The 21,756-nt window shown below is 37.2% G+C and overlaps 1 protein-coding gene across 1 annotated transcript in view; it reads right to left on the reverse strand.

The window, feature by feature from the left end:
- Window positions 1-21,756, reverse strand: part of COG5 (component of oligomeric golgi complex 5) — a 285,164-nt gene that overhangs the window by 18,867 nt on the left and 244,541 nt on the right. Inside the window, exons 15-18 of the mRNA XM_007180888.3 lie at window positions 19,493-19,603; window positions 17,963-18,025; window positions 9,152-9,255; window positions 5,209-5,446 (exon numbers count right to left, since the gene is read on the reverse strand). Of these exons, the coding sequence (XP_007180950.1) occupies window positions 5,209-5,446; window positions 9,152-9,255; window positions 17,963-18,025; window positions 19,493-19,603 (516 nt within the window). The remainder of the gene's footprint in view (window positions 1-5,208; window positions 5,447-9,151; window positions 9,256-17,962; window positions 18,026-19,492; window positions 19,604-21,756) is intronic.

A 21,756-nucleotide genomic window follows, 5' to 3' on the forward strand; every position in this document is an offset into this window, starting at 1 on the left:
TGCAAGTGAAATAGATAATTTCACAAAGCACTATGTGCACGGCATATAGTAAGTGCCTGTTAAATGTCAGCACTTATTATCGTATTTTTAAAACTTCCCCCTTTTAAATGTTAGTGAATTAACTTGTTTCCTGACTGAAGAATTTAGCAACTACTACTTTCACTTCTCTTTATTTTCCTCCTCTGACTGGAAATTTTGTCATTAATTGGAGTTTTAGGCTACCTGTTCTTTATCCACCAAGCGCATATGCAAAATTTTTGCATATGTGGTACTCAGATGATAAACCATCTCTCTATACTCGCTATAAACAGGACCCTGGTAAAGAATAATTTAGAAAATGACTGAGAAAAGGCTGCTCCCTGGTAAATCAACATCTTTCTTCAGGAAAAATATATGAAAGAAAAATGGGGTTTCTGTCTTGCTGGCCATCTTTCTGAAAAACTGTTCAAATCTTGACATTGGAAGACCATGGCGACCTAATCACTCACTCATCTGAGAAACATTTTTGACTCCAGGCACCAAGCTAGACATGGGGATAAGAAGATGAATTAGATGGTCTTGCCTCTGAGGAGCTCTCTCAAATTTATCAAAGAAGGGGATATATATTTATTTAAACAATATAATTTTTATTCATCTAAATTTTAAGAGAGGTATGTGTGTGTATACATAGACACACATACACACATACTGATTACTATTAAGAGAAATGACAAGTGTGAAATCAAATGTACGAACTGAGTGTCGGGGAGAATTGCAGGGCAGCTTTCTTTCTTCAGATGGTCTCAAGGGCGAGTCGTGACTGGTGAATTTCTCTCCTAGCATACAGAGGACGCAGTATGTACCCTGTAGGTTCTAGAGGGAAACCAACCTCACATGATTAGCAAAGTCTCTAAAATACAAAAGAATAAGTAAATAAAAAGAGAAATCTGAGGAAGAAAAGTCAGACTCTTGCCAACAATGCAGAAGAGAGCGGCCTCGACCCAGTGTTCTCGAAGGCACTGGGTGATGGGCTGTTCCCTGGGACCTGTTGATTCACCCAGTGGGAGCTTCTGGTTTCCTACAGAATGTGGCATTTATTTTATAGTCAGCACAGAGTACAAATGTGCTATCACGTACCTATGACTGTGTGTGTGTCTCTGTGCACGTGTGCATGTAACGGTTTCTTACACACTGAAATTATGTGAAGTATTTTTCATGAAATGTTTCTGTCAGTTTTTTTTTTCAGTTACCCTAGTGGGCTTCATCATTTTCAAAGATTAAACCAAACAACCTTTGCCTTAGCACTTGAGCAGGATTGAATGTTAAGACAAATAAGTGGCTAGGAAAAAATTACGGTATGAGAAAATATGACCTTGAATGGCTGGGTCACCTAGAAATGACTGCAGATTTCTATGCCATAGGACAATTTCAAAACGTTAAATGTTCAAAATAAATTTTTCATCCATCAAGGACCTCTAGGGTACTAAAAACCATCTTCTTCTGCCAGAGTTCCATTAAACAATAAAGGCCATGTTTCTGAAGGGCAGGAATGTTCCTTTTAGAGGAGGTGACTTTGCAATTAGCTGTAGATACAAAAATGGCATCTGCAACTGCCTCTCTCCAGCTCTTCTGTTTGGAGGGAACGAACAGTCAGCTGCAGGCGTGGTGAACTAATTACATAGCTGCTCCGTGCCCACCGCAGACATTTGGTTAACCACAGGGCATCTTTGGATACTCCCAGGGCATTCCTGCCCTGATACTGTTCAGGAGAAAAGGCAATAGGAATTAGAATCTTGATTATTTGGGGTTCTTCCCTAAATTTATACTTCCAGGCAAAAAGCAAAATAGATATATAAATGTATAGTATTTAAAGGGCACCAGAAATAAAGAGAAACTGCTCAGAGTGCCACTGAGTAAATGATTTAATGCCAACGTCAAAAGCCATCCTCTCCCTCAGGAAAGAAACACAGTTGAGGGGCAGAGGGCAATGTGTGGCTCAGAGGGCAGTATGGACAAGTCCCCAGAGAGACTCTGAATCAGCAGAACCCCAGTGGCCTTGGACCAGCTTAGTGCTTTAGAAGTGCTGTGTGATTAGTGTAAACACAGAGACCATGTGGTCACAGTAGGGAATTAATTACCAGGAGGAAAGCGCCTCATGCCCGTGACCTGATTCCTAGGGGGTGTGCGTTGGGCACTTCCCTCATCGTGAGCCCCCCCAGATGGTTCCCTGCAAATACATACTCTTTCACCTGTGCAACGCCGCCAGTGGGGAGAAGTTAGGATTCCTACAGATATCTTTAAAACATATCATCATCTGTCTTTGCAACTGGACTTTATGCCAAATAATCAGTATTCCCAAACCTACCCTACTGGAATCTTCTGAGCTCTTTCTCTTTCTGTTATTTATGCCACAATAGCAGGCACTTTTATCACAAGAACTCTTTTTAAACCCATAGAGGATTTGTGTGGTCTTGATTCCAATGGCCTCAATGGCTTTGTTTAATTTTGAATACAAATCGGTAGAACTTTCAGTAATGAGGCAGCCAAAAGGCTTTCTAGTCCCAGGTGATGCCCGTCATGAATATAAACATCAGGGCAATGCCATCTCAGGGTTTTGATTCACCCCAGAAAAATGCAACCAAGTATGAATCCCGAGGTACAATGCCACATAACTGCAGTTGTGGGAAGAAACCACATCAAATGAAACAAAAGCCCTCAATTCACTTTAATGTTTTTAAAATATGGGGGGGAAGATATAACAGCTGGATAATACTTGCCAAAGCTACTGGTCACGACCATGACTAACTTCAGAAGTGCTGGCACCTGTCTTTCCTGCGCCCACGACCCACAGGGCCGGGGAAGCAGCCGCGGAGTGAGTGGCACGAGGTTCTGAAACAGGGACACTATCCCGAAGTGAACCAAGGACTCAGCCCCACGGAGGCTGCAGCAACCAGTGTCACTGCCGGCCTACAAAGGATACTCTTAACACCGAGTAAGAAATGGAAAACGGAGGCTGCCCTGGAGCATAAGTTAGTGATATTGACTGATGAGTTTCATTTACCTTAAGGGAAGGGACCTGGGGAAAAGTTTGGTTTATAGGCAACACATCTTCAGAAAGAAGGAATGCCAAATAAAATCCTGAATGTGCGGTTTTAAGGAAGGTGGGAGCTCAACCCTGCCCCTGGATGCTACGTATTTTGAACAGGTGCCAGCTGTGGTAGCAAGGGTCACAGGACAATGCTCTCCAGCTTTCAAAACTCACAAGGTCACATAGCATTAAAATAAAAACAAAAACAAAAAGCCTTCTTCCCACAGCACTCTCATTTTGGCCATCTCCTGCTCGGCTGCCACTCTAATTGGACTTGAAGTGCTGCCTCCAGGAAAGTGACTCAAGAACCAGCTGGAGCAGAATGCAAATAAACGAGTGGGGGAGGGAGCCCAGGGAAAGAAGAGGATAGAAAAAGAAAAACAAAATGAAGGAGGAAAGGGGGAAAGAAGAACAGACACCCATTTGAGTTCAGCTCACAGTGTTTTTAACAAGTAAGAGCAGGTCTTGGTACATCACTGTGTTTTCACTTTGATAAGCAGCCTGTAATCCCAGAAAGGGACAAGTACGACAATATACAGAATTCACCTGTAACAACAGAACGTACAGGTGCCTGAGAACTAAGTTGATAAAAACAGGAAGGGTAAAAGGAGCCACACGAATGGCAACATTTACTTTCAATTTTCATGCTGAGGTTACTAAAGGCATATTTCACAAAGGAAGGCTCTTTACTCTGACCTAGTGGTCTCAGGCATATCATTTGGGGATGAAAATGACTAATTCGAGACCTGTTAATATGCAAAGAGCCTGGCTCCTGAAACATTATGATATGTACCTGTTCCTCATTGTAACTGTCAGGTATGAGGGAGCGCCTACAACCACCGCCTGGTACAAGCAGCCCGCCACATCCTTTCCTCGGAGTAGGAATAATGAACCAAGACTTGCTCCCAGATACACACAGGAATAAAGAGGGACACTATAGTTTGTCTATCTTTACAAACAGGAAGGATCTGGCACACCGCTAGGAATAATCCATTCGAATAACTATTTAGACTAGTAAAGCTAACAGCTTTCAAAGGCTTAAAAAATAAGTTCACCTTTGACATGCTATGTAAATATGAATTGTTTCTAAATCTTTTTTTAATGAAAGTGGATGTATGAGGTGTTTTTGATCTGCCTCTGATACTATATTTATAAGGCTTTTAAAAAGTCTGTCTAGGGCTTCCCTGGTGGCGCAGTGGTTGAGAGTCTGCCTGCTAATGCAGGGGACACGGGTTCGCGCCCTGGTCTGAGAGGATCCCACATGCCGCGGAGCAACTGGGCCCGTGAGCCACAACTACTGAGCCTGCGCGTCTGGAGCCTGTGCTCCGCAACAAGAGAGGCCGCGATAGTGAGAGGCCCGCACACCGCGATGAAGAGTGGCCCCCGCTTGCCACAACTAGAGAAAGCCCTAGCACAGAAACAAAGACCCAGCATAGCAATCAATCAATCAATCAATAAATCATTTAAAAAAAAAAAAAAAAAAGTCTGTCTAAAGGACAAAGAAAAAAACCTTTCTATAAGAGCTGATTATGGTTCTGCTATTTTAATGTGACTCTACCTCATTCACATCAGATAGCGTGGAATGACTTCAAGGTGGCCATGCACAAGAAAGGTACTCTTATTTAACAGAGGGGGATCAAATAATTCACCTGGTCCTCTGTGCTTCTAAATGAATTAGAACACCGCCCTGGAGGACCATGCATGTGTCAGAGATCTTTCTCTTTACATGACAACAGACAGCCCCTTTCTACTGTTTGAAGGATAAATTTCATTGTCTATATTATTTTCCAACAAGGTGAATCAACTATTCGTATCAATACTGACCTGGTGGGATAATAAAATAGTGAGAAAGCCCCATGTTATGTAAAAATGGGAAATGCTGCTCTACTGTGGAACAAACTACTTGGCTTAACCTTGAAATATCAAAGATGACTGATGATCCTTTTGTTAAAGACAAAGTAAAAAAAGCTGGTATGAAAGTATCTTTAAATTCTTTCCTTTTTTACCAATTAGGTTTAGATTTACTTTTTTCATGTTAAAGTTTCTTCAGTTAAAAAACTGAAGACCATAGATGGTCTTTTATTTAATGGATAATACTGAGGCTGAAACATTTTCCCCTTTGTAGCTATGCATCAATTTACCTGCGCAAAATCAGCAGCAAGATGCATTTTCCCACCTTCACCAAGAGGTCTTATGAGACTGGCATTTCGGATAAAAAGTTCAATGGCTCTTTGGGCAATAGCTTCAGTGTTGTCAAAGACAAAATCCAAGCATTCGAAGTGTCTAAAGTAGTCACTCATAACTCTGGCAATAAAACCTTGAAGCTCCTTCATGTAGAGAGAACAGGGAACATCAGGCTTTCCTGAACTGGGTAATGATCTGCAAAAGAAAAAATCAGCCAGTACACTAAAAGGCACTATTTGATATTTGTCTCCCCCTCTGCCTGCTATTTCACTCCTAAGCAATTTTTTACTTTAAAGGTAAGAAAGGCATTGTTTATTTTTGTTAAAAGTTAAAGAGCATAAAACAATGTTTAGATTATATTCTAAAGACTGTTTTAGGATGCTAGGAAGATGACTGAAAGAATCTTGGAATCCATGTACCAAAAGACTATTAAAAATGAAACAGACAACCATCTGTCTTGGATGATTTGCAGAAGTGCCTTATGCACTCTGACCTCTCAAGGTCTCTTCCAGCTTTACGACTCTCCATCCACTCACGTGGTTTGCCTGGTTAGTGAATAAATCAATATTAGATACTGAAATAGGATCTTACACTTTGTAGCAACAGAAAATGCTGCCTTCCCCAAACAGATTCTTGGCAAAGATATCTCTGCTCTTGTGCTATTTAATCCAATCAGTCCAATAGTAGAATTCTGACTGTGGAACTGGTTATGTAACAATACACATGGTATGCAATTTTTTCCTCCCAGATGATGTTTGGAAAGGCTTTAATTTGGATCAACAGATGATGCCAGCTGATGCTCCATGAAATACTATTTATAATTTATAAGTGTTTATAATTGCTCTTTAAAGAATATATGAAAAGAATGTGCAATATTTATAGGAAAGAAGAGTTATGCCAAAATTAGAAATCACCTGATATTAATTAGCGAGCCAGTGAGATCACTGGCTATATAATGCTGAATCTTTTTTCAAAAAATAAATCATACTCTGAGAATGATGCAGAGAAATTGGCAATGGTCTAGGGAAGAACAACAGATATGATTCAAATGCCTAGAGCAAGAGAATGAGGTGAACTTAATTATTTTAAAATACAGCAATGGTTATTATAAATGGGACGCTAACCAAAGGTCTTCCACATCCAGAGAGCAGATAGAAATAGAGAAAGCATGCTACGTTCCAGCAGGAAGAGACTTTGTTCAGGTGTAAGAAAGAATGTCCTAACTATGGCAAGGCCATTGAGGGGGGCATGGTGGAACACTGCTGTCTGCAATATCATAGGGTGGAATGCTGCTTGGTACAGAGTACAGGGACAGCCTTAGTAAGAGATGGCAATCTTCACGTGGGGTTTGGTTTTGCCAGATTCAGACCATCATGGCCTATCTTTATTCAGGTTTTGTCAGTCCAAAAGGCTAGGTTAAAAAAAAAAAAAAAAAGGTACCAATCCCTTTCTAATCTTATGCTTTATCAAAAGCACTGTCATTATCTTGGTACTACTCTGGAGGATTGTTTCAAGAATTCTAATCTGGTTAGGTGATATGATTTCCTTGAGGATTAGAAAATGATATACTAAAATGATCTATTAGAAAAATTCTGAAATATGTATTATCAATTCTCAGCATGGATTAGAAGTTTGACTTAAATTTACTAGAATATAAACCTTGCTTGGCAATTGCTAAAGCTCAGTTTTCCCAGTTATGTCAAACCTTTTAGTAAGAGGTTCTCAACTGATAAAGTGAGCAGAGATGTCACGGTCTTTGTAATGAGAGCCCGCATACAGAGGCAGAAGGCAGAAGGACTAAACAAACACACGCCTGAGAAGCGGCACCAGTTGTTCTGGGGTCAGTGTGTGTTCTCCCCTCCTCAGAGGTGCTCATCCACCACTTCAAGGATCTAGGGTCCTCCTACTGTTACTGACTTCCCTCTCCCATTCAAAGCTGATATCAGACACGAGTCATTTTACATTAAATAACAGAATTTCAATCAATGTACTATGTCAGACATTTACAATTTAAGCTTTATCTAATTTGGAAAGAAACACACAGGTCCCACTAAATACATTTAAAATACCAGGAAAGTGTGTTGAGGATTACTTTTTAATTAGCAGGGGATTCTGTAATCATACTACAAATAAGGTTGGCCTAGAAGGGAAACCTGATTTATTCCTTTTACCATGAATAGGTGTGAAGGGCTTGGAGGGGCAGGTATTCATTATTATTTTTCCAAGTGTGATCCCGGAAGATGGCCCTACTATAAAAGTGATTCCACTTGCTGAATAGTTTCATCCAATGTCATCTTATATTTCATATAAGCCATACATATATGAAATGACATGACAGAATTACTAATAACAAGGTTCTAGAAAGTGGGAAAATTCCTGCCATGAATGCTCCACACTCCTGTACTGCCATGTATGGAAAATGACTTTCAGTGGAACCTCAAATGTCTGCTGTACAGAGAGAGTGAGCTGAAGTGGAGCCATTAATGGCCATTTGGGGAAAAAAATTGAGGACAATGTTATACCTCTTAAAATAATGCCGCATACCTGTGGCAACCTGTCAGTTAAAGAACCAGTCTGGCTCACTAGTATTTAAGCAAACTAATAAAAACATATCTACTTGGGAAACTAACTTTTAATGTCTAATGTGTTAGCTGCAGGCACCAGCTGTGGCTCATCAATACAATTACGCAAGTAAGTACCTGACCACTCATTAGAACAAGCCTTCAAAAATCACTCCAGTTCTGCTTCCTTCTCAGAGGCACTGATGATTGGTCTAACTGGGACATTTCGGATCATTTCTGAACAAAATTCATTTCCTCCCAAATACTGGTAATCAGCAGTTTTATATTCCTGTCTCCAAATACTACAGCATTTTTGTGTAGAATCCACTTTACCCTTCTGTGCTTCATACCATTATTAAAAACAGAGACTGACCTTTTCACCTTTCAAAAGATACTTTGTAAATGAAATAATAAATGATTTGAAAAATTAAAAGACAGTGTAATAATCACATAATTTTTCTACGAACAGCTAGACTAGTGGCTAGAAATTTAATAAAGTGGATACACTATTAAACAACATGAACATAAAGAAACAGGGCAGTTAAAAAATAGTAACTAACTATGAACTAGGAATAAAAAACACATATCTACACTAATATATGAATATTTAACTCTAGAGTATGGTTAAGATTTTTTAAAAAATCACACTAAGCATGTGCAAATAACTATTTCAAATTCTCCACAGTTTTCTAATACACTAAGTCAAAACCATTTTACTTTATTTAAAAAGATTTCAGTAAACACTAAGCTAGGAACTATGATTCTTATTCTCAAGACACACATGATATGGATAAGCAGTACACATATGAAAGAACTGTGGAATAATACCAAAGTGCTTATGGCTAGGAGTGACATGACCAGATTAGACTGCCACAAGACTCTGACAAAGGAAAATCATCTTTGCAGGGGGTTGGGCAGGACCTTACCCTCAAAACCAGAGCAGGAATCGGACTAGCAGAGTGACAGAGGCAGGACATTTTACACAAGGAATACCATGCCAATACCAGAGGCTCAAGTACAGCCTATTTGTGAGAAGTAAGGAAAAAGATATAATTGCAAAGAGGAGATGGTACCAAATGTCCTGAAGTGCCAAGCTGAGTCCCGCAGATGTTAATGGTTCCATGTTTCAATGACAGGAGAGAAATGATGACAAGAAGAACTGAAAAAATTTAATCTGCTAATGGTGCTCAACGAATAAAGTAGGATAAGGATGGAGGCCAATCCCATCACAACAGGAACAAGGTTCTAGATTGGTAGAGACTTAGGGAGTAGAGGTGGAGGTGGGAATGAAAAACAAATGTACTGAAGGTTAGTGAAAACTTTGGTTGGAAGTCATTACCCAGAAAAATCTTCTTGATGCATAGTGATGATGATGGCCTCTATAGCATCTCCCACGGAAGTCAGCAAGGGTTGCACAGCATTTCCCATAAGAACATGGACCTCCTGAAAAGAAGATTAAATTAAGGAGAGGCAAACTTTAAATAGATCAAACACAAAAGAATCTGAAATATGAGAAGCATTTTGACTAAAAGTTTTCACATTATATCAAATTCAAACTATATACAGTTTAACTATAATACCCAACAGAAGTCTGCTCTTCTCCTAACTGCTGTCAGTAATGATTTTTAAAGCTTAAAATATGTAGAACATGGCACTGAAAAATTTCAACTCCACCACTTTTCTCATATTTTCAAAAAGTTTAATGCTCAAATGAACCCCTGGAGAAAGAAGAAGAGAGGGGTAGTGCCACTTATAAAGCAAAGATCACATGAACACACTTTTTTTTTCTAATTTCCATTCATTTATTCTTTATATTATTTTTTTTAACATCTTTATTGGAGTATAGTTGCTTTACAACGTTGTGTTAGTTTCTGCTGTATAACAAAGTGAATCAGCTATACGTATACATATATCCCCACATCCCCTCCCTCTTGCGGAACACATTTTTTAAAGTTTCTGAAAAGACTGAGGCAAGACCAAAAGTAATTCTTCAAAATTGGAACAACATCATATGCTTTTGACCAGACTGAATATAATAAATATATCAGTGATTCTTAGAGGGCAAAACAGTTAGCCTTTTCATGGATTAGATTTCTATTTAGAGTTCTACAGCAGTGAGTCTCAACTGGGGGCAGTTTTGCTCCCCAGAGGACATCTGGCAATGTCTCAAGACACTTCTGATTGTCACGACCGGGGTGGGGTAAGGGTTTGCTGCTAGCATCTAGTGGACAGAGCACAGAGACGCTGCTAAACATCCTGCAGTGCACAAGAGAGTCCCCCACGACAGAGAACTACCCAGCCTAAAACATCAATAGTGCTAAGGTTGAGAAACTGTTCTCCTGTGAGGTATAATTATCAATTAGGTTATATAAGACCCTAGGCCTTAGTTATAAGTTTTTAGTGTGAAAATATGACTGGGCCTCAGTAAACATTCAAAATCTAAATTTTAAGTATATTATATGTGCTTCAGTCATGATTACATACAATGAAGATGGATGACTCTGGCTCATACAAATGACTGAAATCAGTGAGAAAAGGTTAAATAGGACCCTTATTCATTAAATTCCTAAACGTCATCTCCAGCCCTTAATCTCCGATAAAAATAAACATGCATACAGGATTGAGGGAGACGTGCGCTCCGCATTTTCTCTCTAAGCCCTCTCCCCTCAATCCCTTGGCTCTCCTTACTGAAATAAAGGATGAAAACAAACAAACAAAAACAAACAAAAAAAAAAAAAAAGAGAGGAGTGTGTGTGTGTGTGTGTGTGTATATATGCACTTACAGTTTGCCCTCAGGGAGCTCACAATCTAGTGACAAAAGGTAACAAGCTGTAGTGATATCAGTGCTCTACAGAGTGCTATGGGAACATGGGAGAGACACCCAACTTATACTGAAAGGATTTAAAAAACAAAAGGTGTTGCGTGAACTGAATTTCAAAGATCAAAATGGGTTAAGAACCAAGTGTGTGTGTTGGGGGAGGGTGGGAGGCTGGTGGGGGCCATCCATATGTCAAAGGCACAGGAGCCTGGGGAAGTTGACGCATTTGGGGAACTGCAGGTGTTCAACACAGACAGAGTATGAGTTGGCTGCCTATGTGGAATAGAGACAGAGAGCAGACGTACTCTGCGCAGGCTGCTAAGGAGATGGGAATATATCCTGAAGGGACTAGGAAACCAACAATGGGTTTTAAGCAATGAAAAAAAAAACGTGGTTAAAGCTTTGAATTGGGGAAAAATCATGCTGGACAGCAGAGTAGATAAATTAGACTAAAGTCAGGAGGATACAGTAGGAGTATAGATGCAAAGTGGTGAGTGCCTGAACCAAATCAGAGGCAGCAGGAACAGAGATGAGGAGACAGGGTGGAGACACTGGGAAAGGCAACAGAGGACTTGGGAATCAGATGTGAGAAATACGGAATGTAAAGACTGAAGGGTACACTCAGATTTTTTTTTCTTTAATGACTTGGTGGCATTATCAACTGAATGTGTAAATGCAGAAGCAGCTGGCTGATTTAGGGACGGAGGGAGAAAATAATGAGTTCAGTTTTGGACACGAGTTTGAAGGACTTATGAGGAAATCCACATGGGCTATCCAGTAGGTGCTGAGATCTTTACAGCTGTAGTTTCTGGCAAGTTTTGCCTAGATATGGTTGTCTTTGGCTTTTAAGAAGGGAGATGAAGCCAAAAGAGTCAATGAGATCCCAGAGGATGATTTGTAGAATAAGGCCAAATGCTATTTTAAGGTCATCCAGAAGAGGAACCTTTGACGGATTAAGAGGGGTAATAGCATGTATTTAGTATAGGTCATGTGCTGGATACTGTGCTATGGGCTTCGCAAGTAATCATCCCACTGAAAACTCAATTATTCCTTCCTCTAAGAATTACAAAAATCTCTAACTTACAGATGTGGAACCTAAAGTAATTTGTAGATAGGGAAACTAAAGTCAAGTTAAGGAGGTTGTCCAAAGCCATCAAGTAGAAGAGCTGGGATTTTCTAGGTGCATTCGACTCCAATGAGCTTTTGGTTATATCAATACGTTGCCACTGGGCAGAGAAGTAGGAAGAGATCCTGGAATACGGTGAAAATAAATAGGAGATTTCAAGAAGGAAGGGCAACTTTTCTACGCTAGTATGAAGGAGTGAGTACCTAACTACAGATCCTCCTACAAATAATCATGGAAAAATACCAAAGACAAAACAAAAAAACCTACTGGAGGCTTCTGGAGATGGAAAAATGCAATTAGTTTTAGAGGGGTGTATAAATATATAGCAACCAGAAGAGACTGAGTCTTCCCTTTTTTGTGATTCTGCCCTGAGAGTGACTATAGTCGTGGTAGTGGCAAGGCTGGGTGGCTAAAACTCTGGGAGAAAAACCAAACCAAACCAAACCAAACCTGCATTCTTTCAGGTCAAAGGAACAAGGGGAAGGAGCCCTGGTTCAACCAGGGCTGCTGGAGAGTGACAGGGGAACCTCAGAAAGGAGAGAGCCAGAGAAGAAGAAAGCCTATTTTTCTATGTGTGAACTCAGCACTAGTCTTCAGCTGGCTTGACCATGCGTGTGCAAGGCAAACTACAAATGGTTTGTAACTAAGGCTTAAAGAACTATGCTGAGATCTGAGACACAGCCAACTGCAGGTTTGACAGTGCACAATTTGAGTCTAAACAAGCTAATTAACTGCTAAAGCAATGGTCAACATTTTTAGGAGCAATATATAAAAATACTGAGTCTATACAACACAACGCTCACATTGTCTAGGATATATTAAAATGACTCATACAAAAAGCTAGGAGATGTCAATTGTAAAGGGAAAAGACAATCAATAGCTGCCAACTGTGAAATGATCCAGACTCTACAATTATCAGGCAAGAACCTCAGTGAGGTAGAGAAAAAAATGCCCATAATAAATAAAGTAATAGGAAATCTCAGCAGAGTGACCGAAAATGTAAAGAAGAACCAAAATGGAAATGTTAAACTAAAAAAATTACACTACATGCAATTAGATGTAAATGTACTTCAGTAAATGCAAAGTTTCTATATTTTATGTGACACAGTACAATATTAACTCTAAAAGACTGTGGAAAGTTAAGGATGCATATATCCACACAAGAACAACTAAAAAGAAAATGAAGAAGAGGTATAGGTGAAAATCTAAGAAATAAATTAAAATGAAATTTTAAAAAATAATTAATAATCAAATAATCCAAAAGGTGGCAGCAAAGGTGGAAAAGAGGAAATAAAACAGAGGGGACAAACAAAAAACAAATAATAAAACAATATACCTAAATAAAACCTTATTGATAATTATACTATGTTAATGGATTAAACACTCCAAATAAGAGGCAGAGATTATCAGAACAGAAAAAAGGCAAGACCCACTGTATACTGTCTTCAAGAGATGTATTGAAAAAAATAAAGACACAGAGGAGTTGAAAGTAAATGTTCAGAAGAAGATAGAGTAGTTAAATTAATATCAGATAAAACAATGCATGACAGTAAGTATTAAAGCTAAAGAAGGATATGTCAAAATGACAAAGGGTGTTCATCAGAAGGCATAAAAATGATAAATACTTATATAACAGAGCTTCAACACAACTAGTAATAGAGCTTCAAAACGGAGGAGTCAAGAATCAATGGAATGAAAAGGAGATATAAGCAAGTTCACAATCATAGAAAATTCTAATTCCCATCTTTCAGCAATTGATAGAACTACATAAAATACCAGTAGAGGCATATAAAATCTGAACACATCACTACACCTTAACTGATATTTACAGAATGATACTAAACAACTGAAGATTACATGTTTTTGTCAAGCACACATGGTTCATTCATCAAGACAGACCACATGCTAGGCCATAATACTCAATAAAAAGGACTGAAATCATACAGAATATGTTTTCTGATGGTAACAGAATTAAATTAGAAATTAATGTCACAACATTGTAAATCAACTATACTTCAATAAAGAGTGATTAAAAAAAAGAAAACAATAAGATATCTAGAAATACCACAAAAAATTAGAAATTAAAAGAAAAAACCATGAATCAAAGAAGAAATCACAAAGGAAACAGAAAATATTTCAAACTGAATGAAGATAAAAGCACAACATAACAAAATTAGAGGGAAATTTACAACTTTAAATTTTTTTTGGGGGGGAGGGTCTAAAAATCAATGGTATAAGGTCTCAAAAAAAACAAACAAAAAAAGGCAAAGAAAATCCAAAATAAGAAGTAAAAAAAGGGCTTCCCTGGTGGCGCAGTGGTTGAGAGTCTGCCTGCCGATGCAGGGGACATGGGTTCGAGCCCTGGTCTGGGGGGAATCCCACGTGCCATGGAGCGGCTGGGCCCGTGAGCCACAACTACTGAGCCTGCGCGTCTGGAGCCTGTGCTCCACAACGAGAGGCCGCGATAGTGAGAGGCCCGCGCACCGCGATGAAGAGTGGTCCCCACTTGCCGCAACTAGAGAAAGCCCTCGCACAGAAATGAAGACCCAACACAGCCAGAAAAAAATAAATAAATAAATAAATAATTTTTTTAAAAAAAGTAAAAAAAGACAAAAGCAGAAATCAGTGAAATAGAAAGACAAACAGTAGAGAAAATTAATAAAGCCAAAAGTTGGTTCTCTGAAAAGAGCAATGAAATTGATAAACCCACAGCTAGACTGATAAAGAAAAAAAACAGGTAAGAGAACACAAATCATCAGTATAAAAAAATGAAGAAGAGGTTATCACTATAGGTCCTATAGACATTAAATGGACAGTTAGAGAATATTATGTACATTATTCTGACAAATTAGATAACTTAGATGAATAGAAAAATACCTTAAGTCACAAAGTATCAAAGCTCACTCCAGAAAAAAGATAACCTGAATAGTCCTGCATCTATCAAACAAATTAAATTTGTAGTTATAAACTTCCTACAAAAAAATACAGGCCCAGATGGCTTCACTGGTGAATTCTACTAAGCATTTAAGGAGAAAACAATGCAAATTCTACACAGATTCTTTCAGAAAATAGAAAAGAAGGAAACACTTCCAAAACCAGACAAAGAATTACAAAAGAGAAAACTATATACCAATATCCTTATGACAACTTTAACAAAAATTAAGTAAATCCAATCCAAGAATACATAAAAAGGCTAATACATCATGATCAAGGTTGGTTTGATATTTGAAAATAAATTCCTGTATTTTATTAACAGAATAAAGAGGTAAAACCATATGATCATTTTATACAGAAAAAGCTATTTGATGAAACACCACCATTTACAATTTTAAAAAGTCTCAGTAAACCAGGAATAGAAAAGAACTTGTTTAAAATATCCTCCTTTAAGTAGTAAAATAAACACTGAGTGCTTTCCCCCAGGTCAAGAACAAGTAGACAAGTCCACTCTCACCTGCTCTAGGCAACATAGTACTGGAGGTCCTAGCAGGTGAAACAAGGCATGGTAAACAGGCATAAAGACCAGAAAGGAAGAAATAAAACTGCCTCTATCTGTATTATGATAATGATGGTGTACACAGAGAACTTTACAGCTGGGTGAGGTTTCCCACTTATGGAAAATATAAAACAGAGAAGAGAGCATTGGGGGGAATGCCTTCATGTAAAGGATGGGTAGAGGATTAATAACTACCAGAGGAAACTGAGAAAGGATACTAGATTATATTTCATAAGCTCTTTACAAAGCAGGGAAGTGCTTGCCTGAAATAGCAAAGATTACAAAAATACTGAAGCCTCAACAATGCAGAATATTCCCATATATAGAACATCAAACCCACACAATAAGGGAGAACTGTCATATATAAACTTCATAATATACTATCTGCACAAGATGATCTCAGTAACAAATGGATCAGAATTATTGGGCTAAGGTGTTTAAATGCTACTTATAGCTGAGGTGGTTATAATGAAATGACTCTAAATGTAAAATCATTAATATTAATTATGTCATCCATGACAGGAGATAATGCTTGTAATATGAGATGATGAACTTTGAACCTAAAGTAACACTTAATTTTGGATAAAATCTCAACAAGGTAGAGGAGACTATTATGTGTCTACCTATATTTTTTAGTAAGTAAAGAAGTATGTTTAATATCTTTTCCATCAAATAATAAAAGCATACAGATTTTTGGTTCTTGGGTTGCACTTATGCATTGTAACATCCTAATTCAAAGTGATGCACTAAGTTTCCTACAATTTTATGAAAATTCAAAATTCTCTTTTTTTTCTTTGAGTCAGAGGATTCTGTTTGTTCTTCACTTATGCCATAAAGATTTTTAATGAAATTTAATTAAAAAGCAAGGCTAAAAACTGTTTCACTGAGGTCTGTTAACATATGAAATTCGGTCTCAAATTGACAGGGTCACTGCAGGAGGGCCGTGAACAGACCGGTAGTCTTCTCTTACCCAGTTCTCAAAGGCAAAACTGGCGAAGCCTCAGCAAACTGCGGTGCCCAGCAACATCGGACACCGGTCCTGGTGAGCAAACCTCAGAGTGAAGGCCACAGCTCAAGATGAGGGCAATTTCCCCTGCACTGGCCTCAACCCCCGGCCTAAAGTGACTAATACGAGGAATAACCTTTATTGTAAGTTAAAAATACAAATTCAGAAAGTCTACCCAACACTGAATTAGTGTCTGAAGAACCTCTATTTTTGACTTGTCCAGGAGACATTTATCATCAGGCAAAGTGTAGGCAACTCTTTCTGAACCTACAGAATGGACTTTCTCAAACCATGTGTATAGATGCATATTTTATACATACACAATTATATATGTGTAAATATTTATAAATGCTTATATAGTATGTATGGGGTACAATGTAAAATGTTATTTATCTTGGGTAGTGATCAAAAAATGTTTGACAGCTATGGCCAGAAGATAAAGACAAATGAGTAACTATATATTGAAAAAAAAAGACTACATGTATTCCCTGCCTGGAAGTAATAATAAAACAAACCTTTTGGTTTGTCTTATTGGCCCGATTTTACAGTATTTTTTGTCAATAAACTGGACAACTCTTACTAAAAACAATTATTTTTATTATGGCAGCTCTAATACCACTTCATCATAATGAGATAAGCACACTGGGAAAAAGAAAAGGATTCAGAGAAAACATCCAAGTGTACTTTTTCTATGTTGGAGGAAAACAGACTGTCTCCTCCTACCTCATATATGAATTTAGTGTCCTTAAGTTTTGCAGCCTGTTAAATCCCCATCCATGTCTCCCATGGACAGCACTTGACCTCGGAATTTCCCTTCTCCTTCAGGACTTGTGACACTGTCCTCTCCCAATTTTCTTCCTCAATGATTGTTCTTTCTTTGTATCCTCTTTACTCTCTAAATATTTCTCCTTGGAGTTTACTGGTGGTAGACTATCTCTCTTTCTTCTTCCCTCTTTCTCTCTCTTAACTCTACCCAAGTGATCTAAATTCAATCTAATAGTTGACATTTACTACCTTTGTGTAGGTATACTGTACCATTTTATATCAATAGATGCAGAAACTAAGGCAAGAGAAAACTTATTAACTTGTCTGAGGTCATACAGCTAGTTAAATAGCTGCGATGGGATTCATACACAGGCAGTTGAGCTCCAGAGTCTTTATTTTACTATGTGGCCTTAGTAGAGTTTCCAGGCCTTGGCATAACTGACATTTTAGGGCCTGATAATTCTGTGTTGTGGGGAGCTGGCTTGTACAATGCAGGATGCTTGACAGGATCCCTGGCACTAGATGCCAGGAGCACCCCACTCCAGGTCATGACAATCAAAAATGTTTCCAGATATTGTTAAATGTCCTATAGGCGACAAAAATCGCCCTGGTGGAGAACCACTGCTTTACTGGGATAATACTGGGCTGCACTGCCCTAAGACACAGTGAATACTTATAACTCTCTTGCTTCTCTTGCTTATGATACAATTATTATAAGTGCAACACAATCTGTAGACACCAACAGAGTCTATTTTTAAATTCTAGAAAAATATAAACACACATGTAGCCTCTCTCTTTAGGATAATCATCAACATGCTACTTCTGGCATATGGAGAAGATTCTGAATTATTTTTAAAATGTGACATCTCCCACTCATCCAAACAAATAATTCTAAAACCTATTCCGATCTACAGAGTCAAAGATTAAATTACATTCTTTTACCTTTAGGGCTGAAATTATAGTTTGCTCAGCTGCTGGTGGGAATGAGCTCTGACTTGAAACAACCTAGAACAAATCCAGTTATAGTTTTGCTTAACTTATTTATTTTTATAAATACTAATTTTGATCATCACATGATAAAACTGTTTCCACAAGCCACATATAAAATATTATCATTACTTTAGAGTAGTATCTCATACATGTTTTAAAAATCCATTAGTATTTAGTAGTTAGGATAGGTTTAAAAATGTTTTCCCGTATAAAACAAATATCTACTTCAAATAACTGAAACATTAAGACTTCTAAAAGCTAGCTTTCCTTAATTATAAAGCTTTAACTTGAAAAAGTCAGTTTAAAGCCATATTTACTTACTTCTTAAAAAAAAAAAAATCGCCCTTTGTAGGCTGGCTATAATTTTTAACAAGTAAATGTCAAATGTTTCCCTTTTTACAAATCAATACCAACATTATGAAAATTCTGAAATGATCAATAAAGACATTTAAATCAGGCTATATAAATACAACTTTGCATTGCTTGTGGTTCTTTAGAGTAACAATTAAAGGAAATGGAAAATATATCATATATTCTTTTCACTTACTTTTGTTATTTACTTTTCTGAGATTTACCTGTTAATAACCCTTTAAATATATTTTGTTTAGTGTGCAAAATACAAATTTTGGAAACCCCTAATTGATAAAAGGACATGTTAAAAAATTTAAGTAAATGAAAAACTGTCACTTATAATTATTCTAAAATACAATCTAGCATATAAAAGCTCATATTAGAGGTCAAGGTTTTAAGAACATCATCTAACCTTTGGCTTTTTCAGGTCTTCTAACTATCTCTCTACTTACCAAATATTTTGAAAATCATTAATAGAGAGTAAACACAAGCAACTCAAGAATCAAAGAAGGGGTTGAAAGTGTTGCTTTCCTAATAATTATGTTTACAGTTCATCTTAGACATAATATATAAAGGCAAACAAGTTAAAATTCAGTCATTTTTTTAAGAAGTATTAGTAGATCAATAGCAAAAAAAATATTTTTTACTTTAAATAGTCTTCAATGATTATATCATACGAGTTCACTGTTTTTAATGCATCTCCTCCCCCACTTTTTTGTACAAAGGTAGAACCTTTCTGACATGTTAGAGGGCTTACGAGTTCTTACTATTACTAGCTTTGCTATAATTTACTACCACCCATATGATACCAAATTATGTGGTTTAATGGGTATAAAACACAAATAATTTACCTTTAAATCATCTGTTCAATAAACTTGACTATACCAAGCAACCTTGAGGATCTACAGTTCATGTGTTTTAAACTACCTGTACAGACAAAAAGTCATACAAACAATAGAGGCCAGGATCAAAGACTGTCTAGAAAAAGTTCATGCCTCAGCTTATTTTACAATCACATTTTCATTGTATTCTTCTGCAAAAAAATAATAATTCATTATTGTCTAAATTTAAGGCAAGAAGAAAGAAGAACTTGAAATTAAGTCAAAAAAACTTAATAAAAATAAAGGTTACCTTTGTTACCGATTGGTGCAACTTATATAGTGAATTCACTACTGCCACATTTCTTCTCTGCCCTTCGGTAAGAGGTCCAATCACCTGACTTGCATCTCCTTGGGTGGAGAGCTGTAAGAATTCAACACAAAAAGAAATTACCAAAATGACAGTTCATATTTACTGGGGGGAAGTTCATGGTCCCCTGAAAAAGAAAATGTTAATTGGAAATATTCAGGTCAAGCTTTGCACTTTAGGCATAGCCAGGTACCTCTGTAGATTTAACACCATGGACCTGGAAGCCTAATTAGTCTTGCACAGGAAGAACATCCTTCATCAGTACTTCATAGCTGGTGGACTCCTGAGGCAAGTGCGACCTAAAAGCCCAGGATGTGCTGTTATTTTGATACATCAGCATAGTATTTCTAGGGAATACCTTCTGCCAACAGTTTTTCTATTAAAAAACTGAGAAATAAGCCATCCAAAAAAAGAAAGCAGAGAAGGAAGGAAAAAAGAAGGAAGGGAGGGAGGAAGGAATAAAAGTAAACCTACATCCTATGTACATTTGACAGCCATCATAATAGCCTAATGAAATGAGTGGTAAAAAGAGGGTATTACACTCATTTTTTCGTAGATTAAAAAGGAAGTTGCTTAGGATTATACCGTGTATGGATGATCAGTAGGAGTGGTATTAATGCATGCATTTTAGGGAAAAGGACATGGAATTTTTACTGAATTAATCTAAAACTATTATAGTTCCATTTAAGAAAAAAATCCACCTATAAACGATTCTCATATTAATCAGGTTTTAATCCAATCCTCTATAACAATTATTATTTAAAGGTCAATTAAACTTGATCAGGAAAATAAAACATGAGGCAAGTAACTATATATATGGATGCACATCTCAAACATGAAAAATTGGCCTTTTAGGGAAGAGATGAAAATAAGAGCATCTTCCCTTTGATATAGTGATAAAAATAAAATATGAGACAAAGAAATACTGTTTTTCTTTCTACTCTCCTTTGATACACACACATAAATATTCAAAATTAAATTCAACTCCCACTTTATCAATTCCTACTTATGGCAACAAAATACAATTTAAAAACATAAAAAACTGCAATTAAAATAAAGAGAATAATCCTTCACTGAAGTTATAATCCATGATGATGGCTTTAAGTCAACATAAAGCTTTCTGACATTAGGTTAAATAACTTCAACTTATTTTGCCTTTCCTCATGGACAGATAGTTACCAAATTACAATCGGGTTGTGTCCTAAATGGTCATTTGTAAGTTAGTAGGCTGAAAAAAAAAAAAAAAGTCGTATTTTTCCTGTAGAAACTATGTTAAAAATCAATGGTTAGACCTCAGATGAGCCCATATAGCCCAGTTTAATCTATAATGTGGTAAACTAATACTAATAGAAGCTCTGAGCTCCCAGGAGACAGCAGATGATGGGCTCCGAGCTATGGTGAAGGTGGGGAAAAGCTCCTGAAGCCACTTTGGAGACTTCAGTGGCAATGGTGAGTGGCATCAACGGTTATGGTAGACTCAGGGGTTAGATGCTAAATATGTACCTGTCTATAATAGGCATTTAAAAACTATGAGTTCTAGCTGTACAATTTTTAAAAATCCAATCTCTTTTACTTCTCTTGAGATTCTCTCCAAATAATTTTGAAGTGCTAACAAAGAAATGGGAAAAGAAAAGAATTTTTCTGATACTATCTTATTTCCACTTATTTTATGTATTCCATATTTAATAAAGAGACAGGCTCACTGCTAGAAAAGGATGGAGATTATTTTATTGATAATAACTGATCATAGTTTTAGGGTTTAAAAGTATAGGAAGGCCCATTTTACACCTATTAGGATGCTATAATAAAAAAGACAGATAATAACAAATGTTGGCCATGATGTAGAGTAACTGGAACTCTTGTGCACTGCTGGTGGGATTTTAAAATGGAGTAGACGCTCTGGAAAACAGCCTGGCAGTTCCTCAAAGGTAAACAGAGTGAAAATACACCCAGCAATTCGACTCTTAGATATATACACAAAAGAAATAAAAACATGTATACAACTATTCACAGAAGCATTATTCCATAGCATAACAGCCTCAAAATGGAAACAACCCAAATGTCAACCAACTGATAGATGGATAAATAAAAATAAGATGTAGTATATCCATACAATGGAATGTTCCTCAGCAAAAAGAAAGGAATGCAGTTCTGATACATGCTACAACATGGAAGTACCCTGAAAGTAAAAAGAAGCCATTTACAAA

Source organism: Balaenoptera acutorostrata, chromosome 7 (genome assembly GCF_949987535.1).
Source record: "Balaenoptera acutorostrata chromosome 7, mBalAcu1.1, whole genome shotgun sequence".
In the NCBI taxonomy this organism is placed as follows: domain Eukaryota; kingdom Metazoa; phylum Chordata; class Mammalia; order Artiodactyla; family Balaenopteridae; genus Balaenoptera; species Balaenoptera acutorostrata.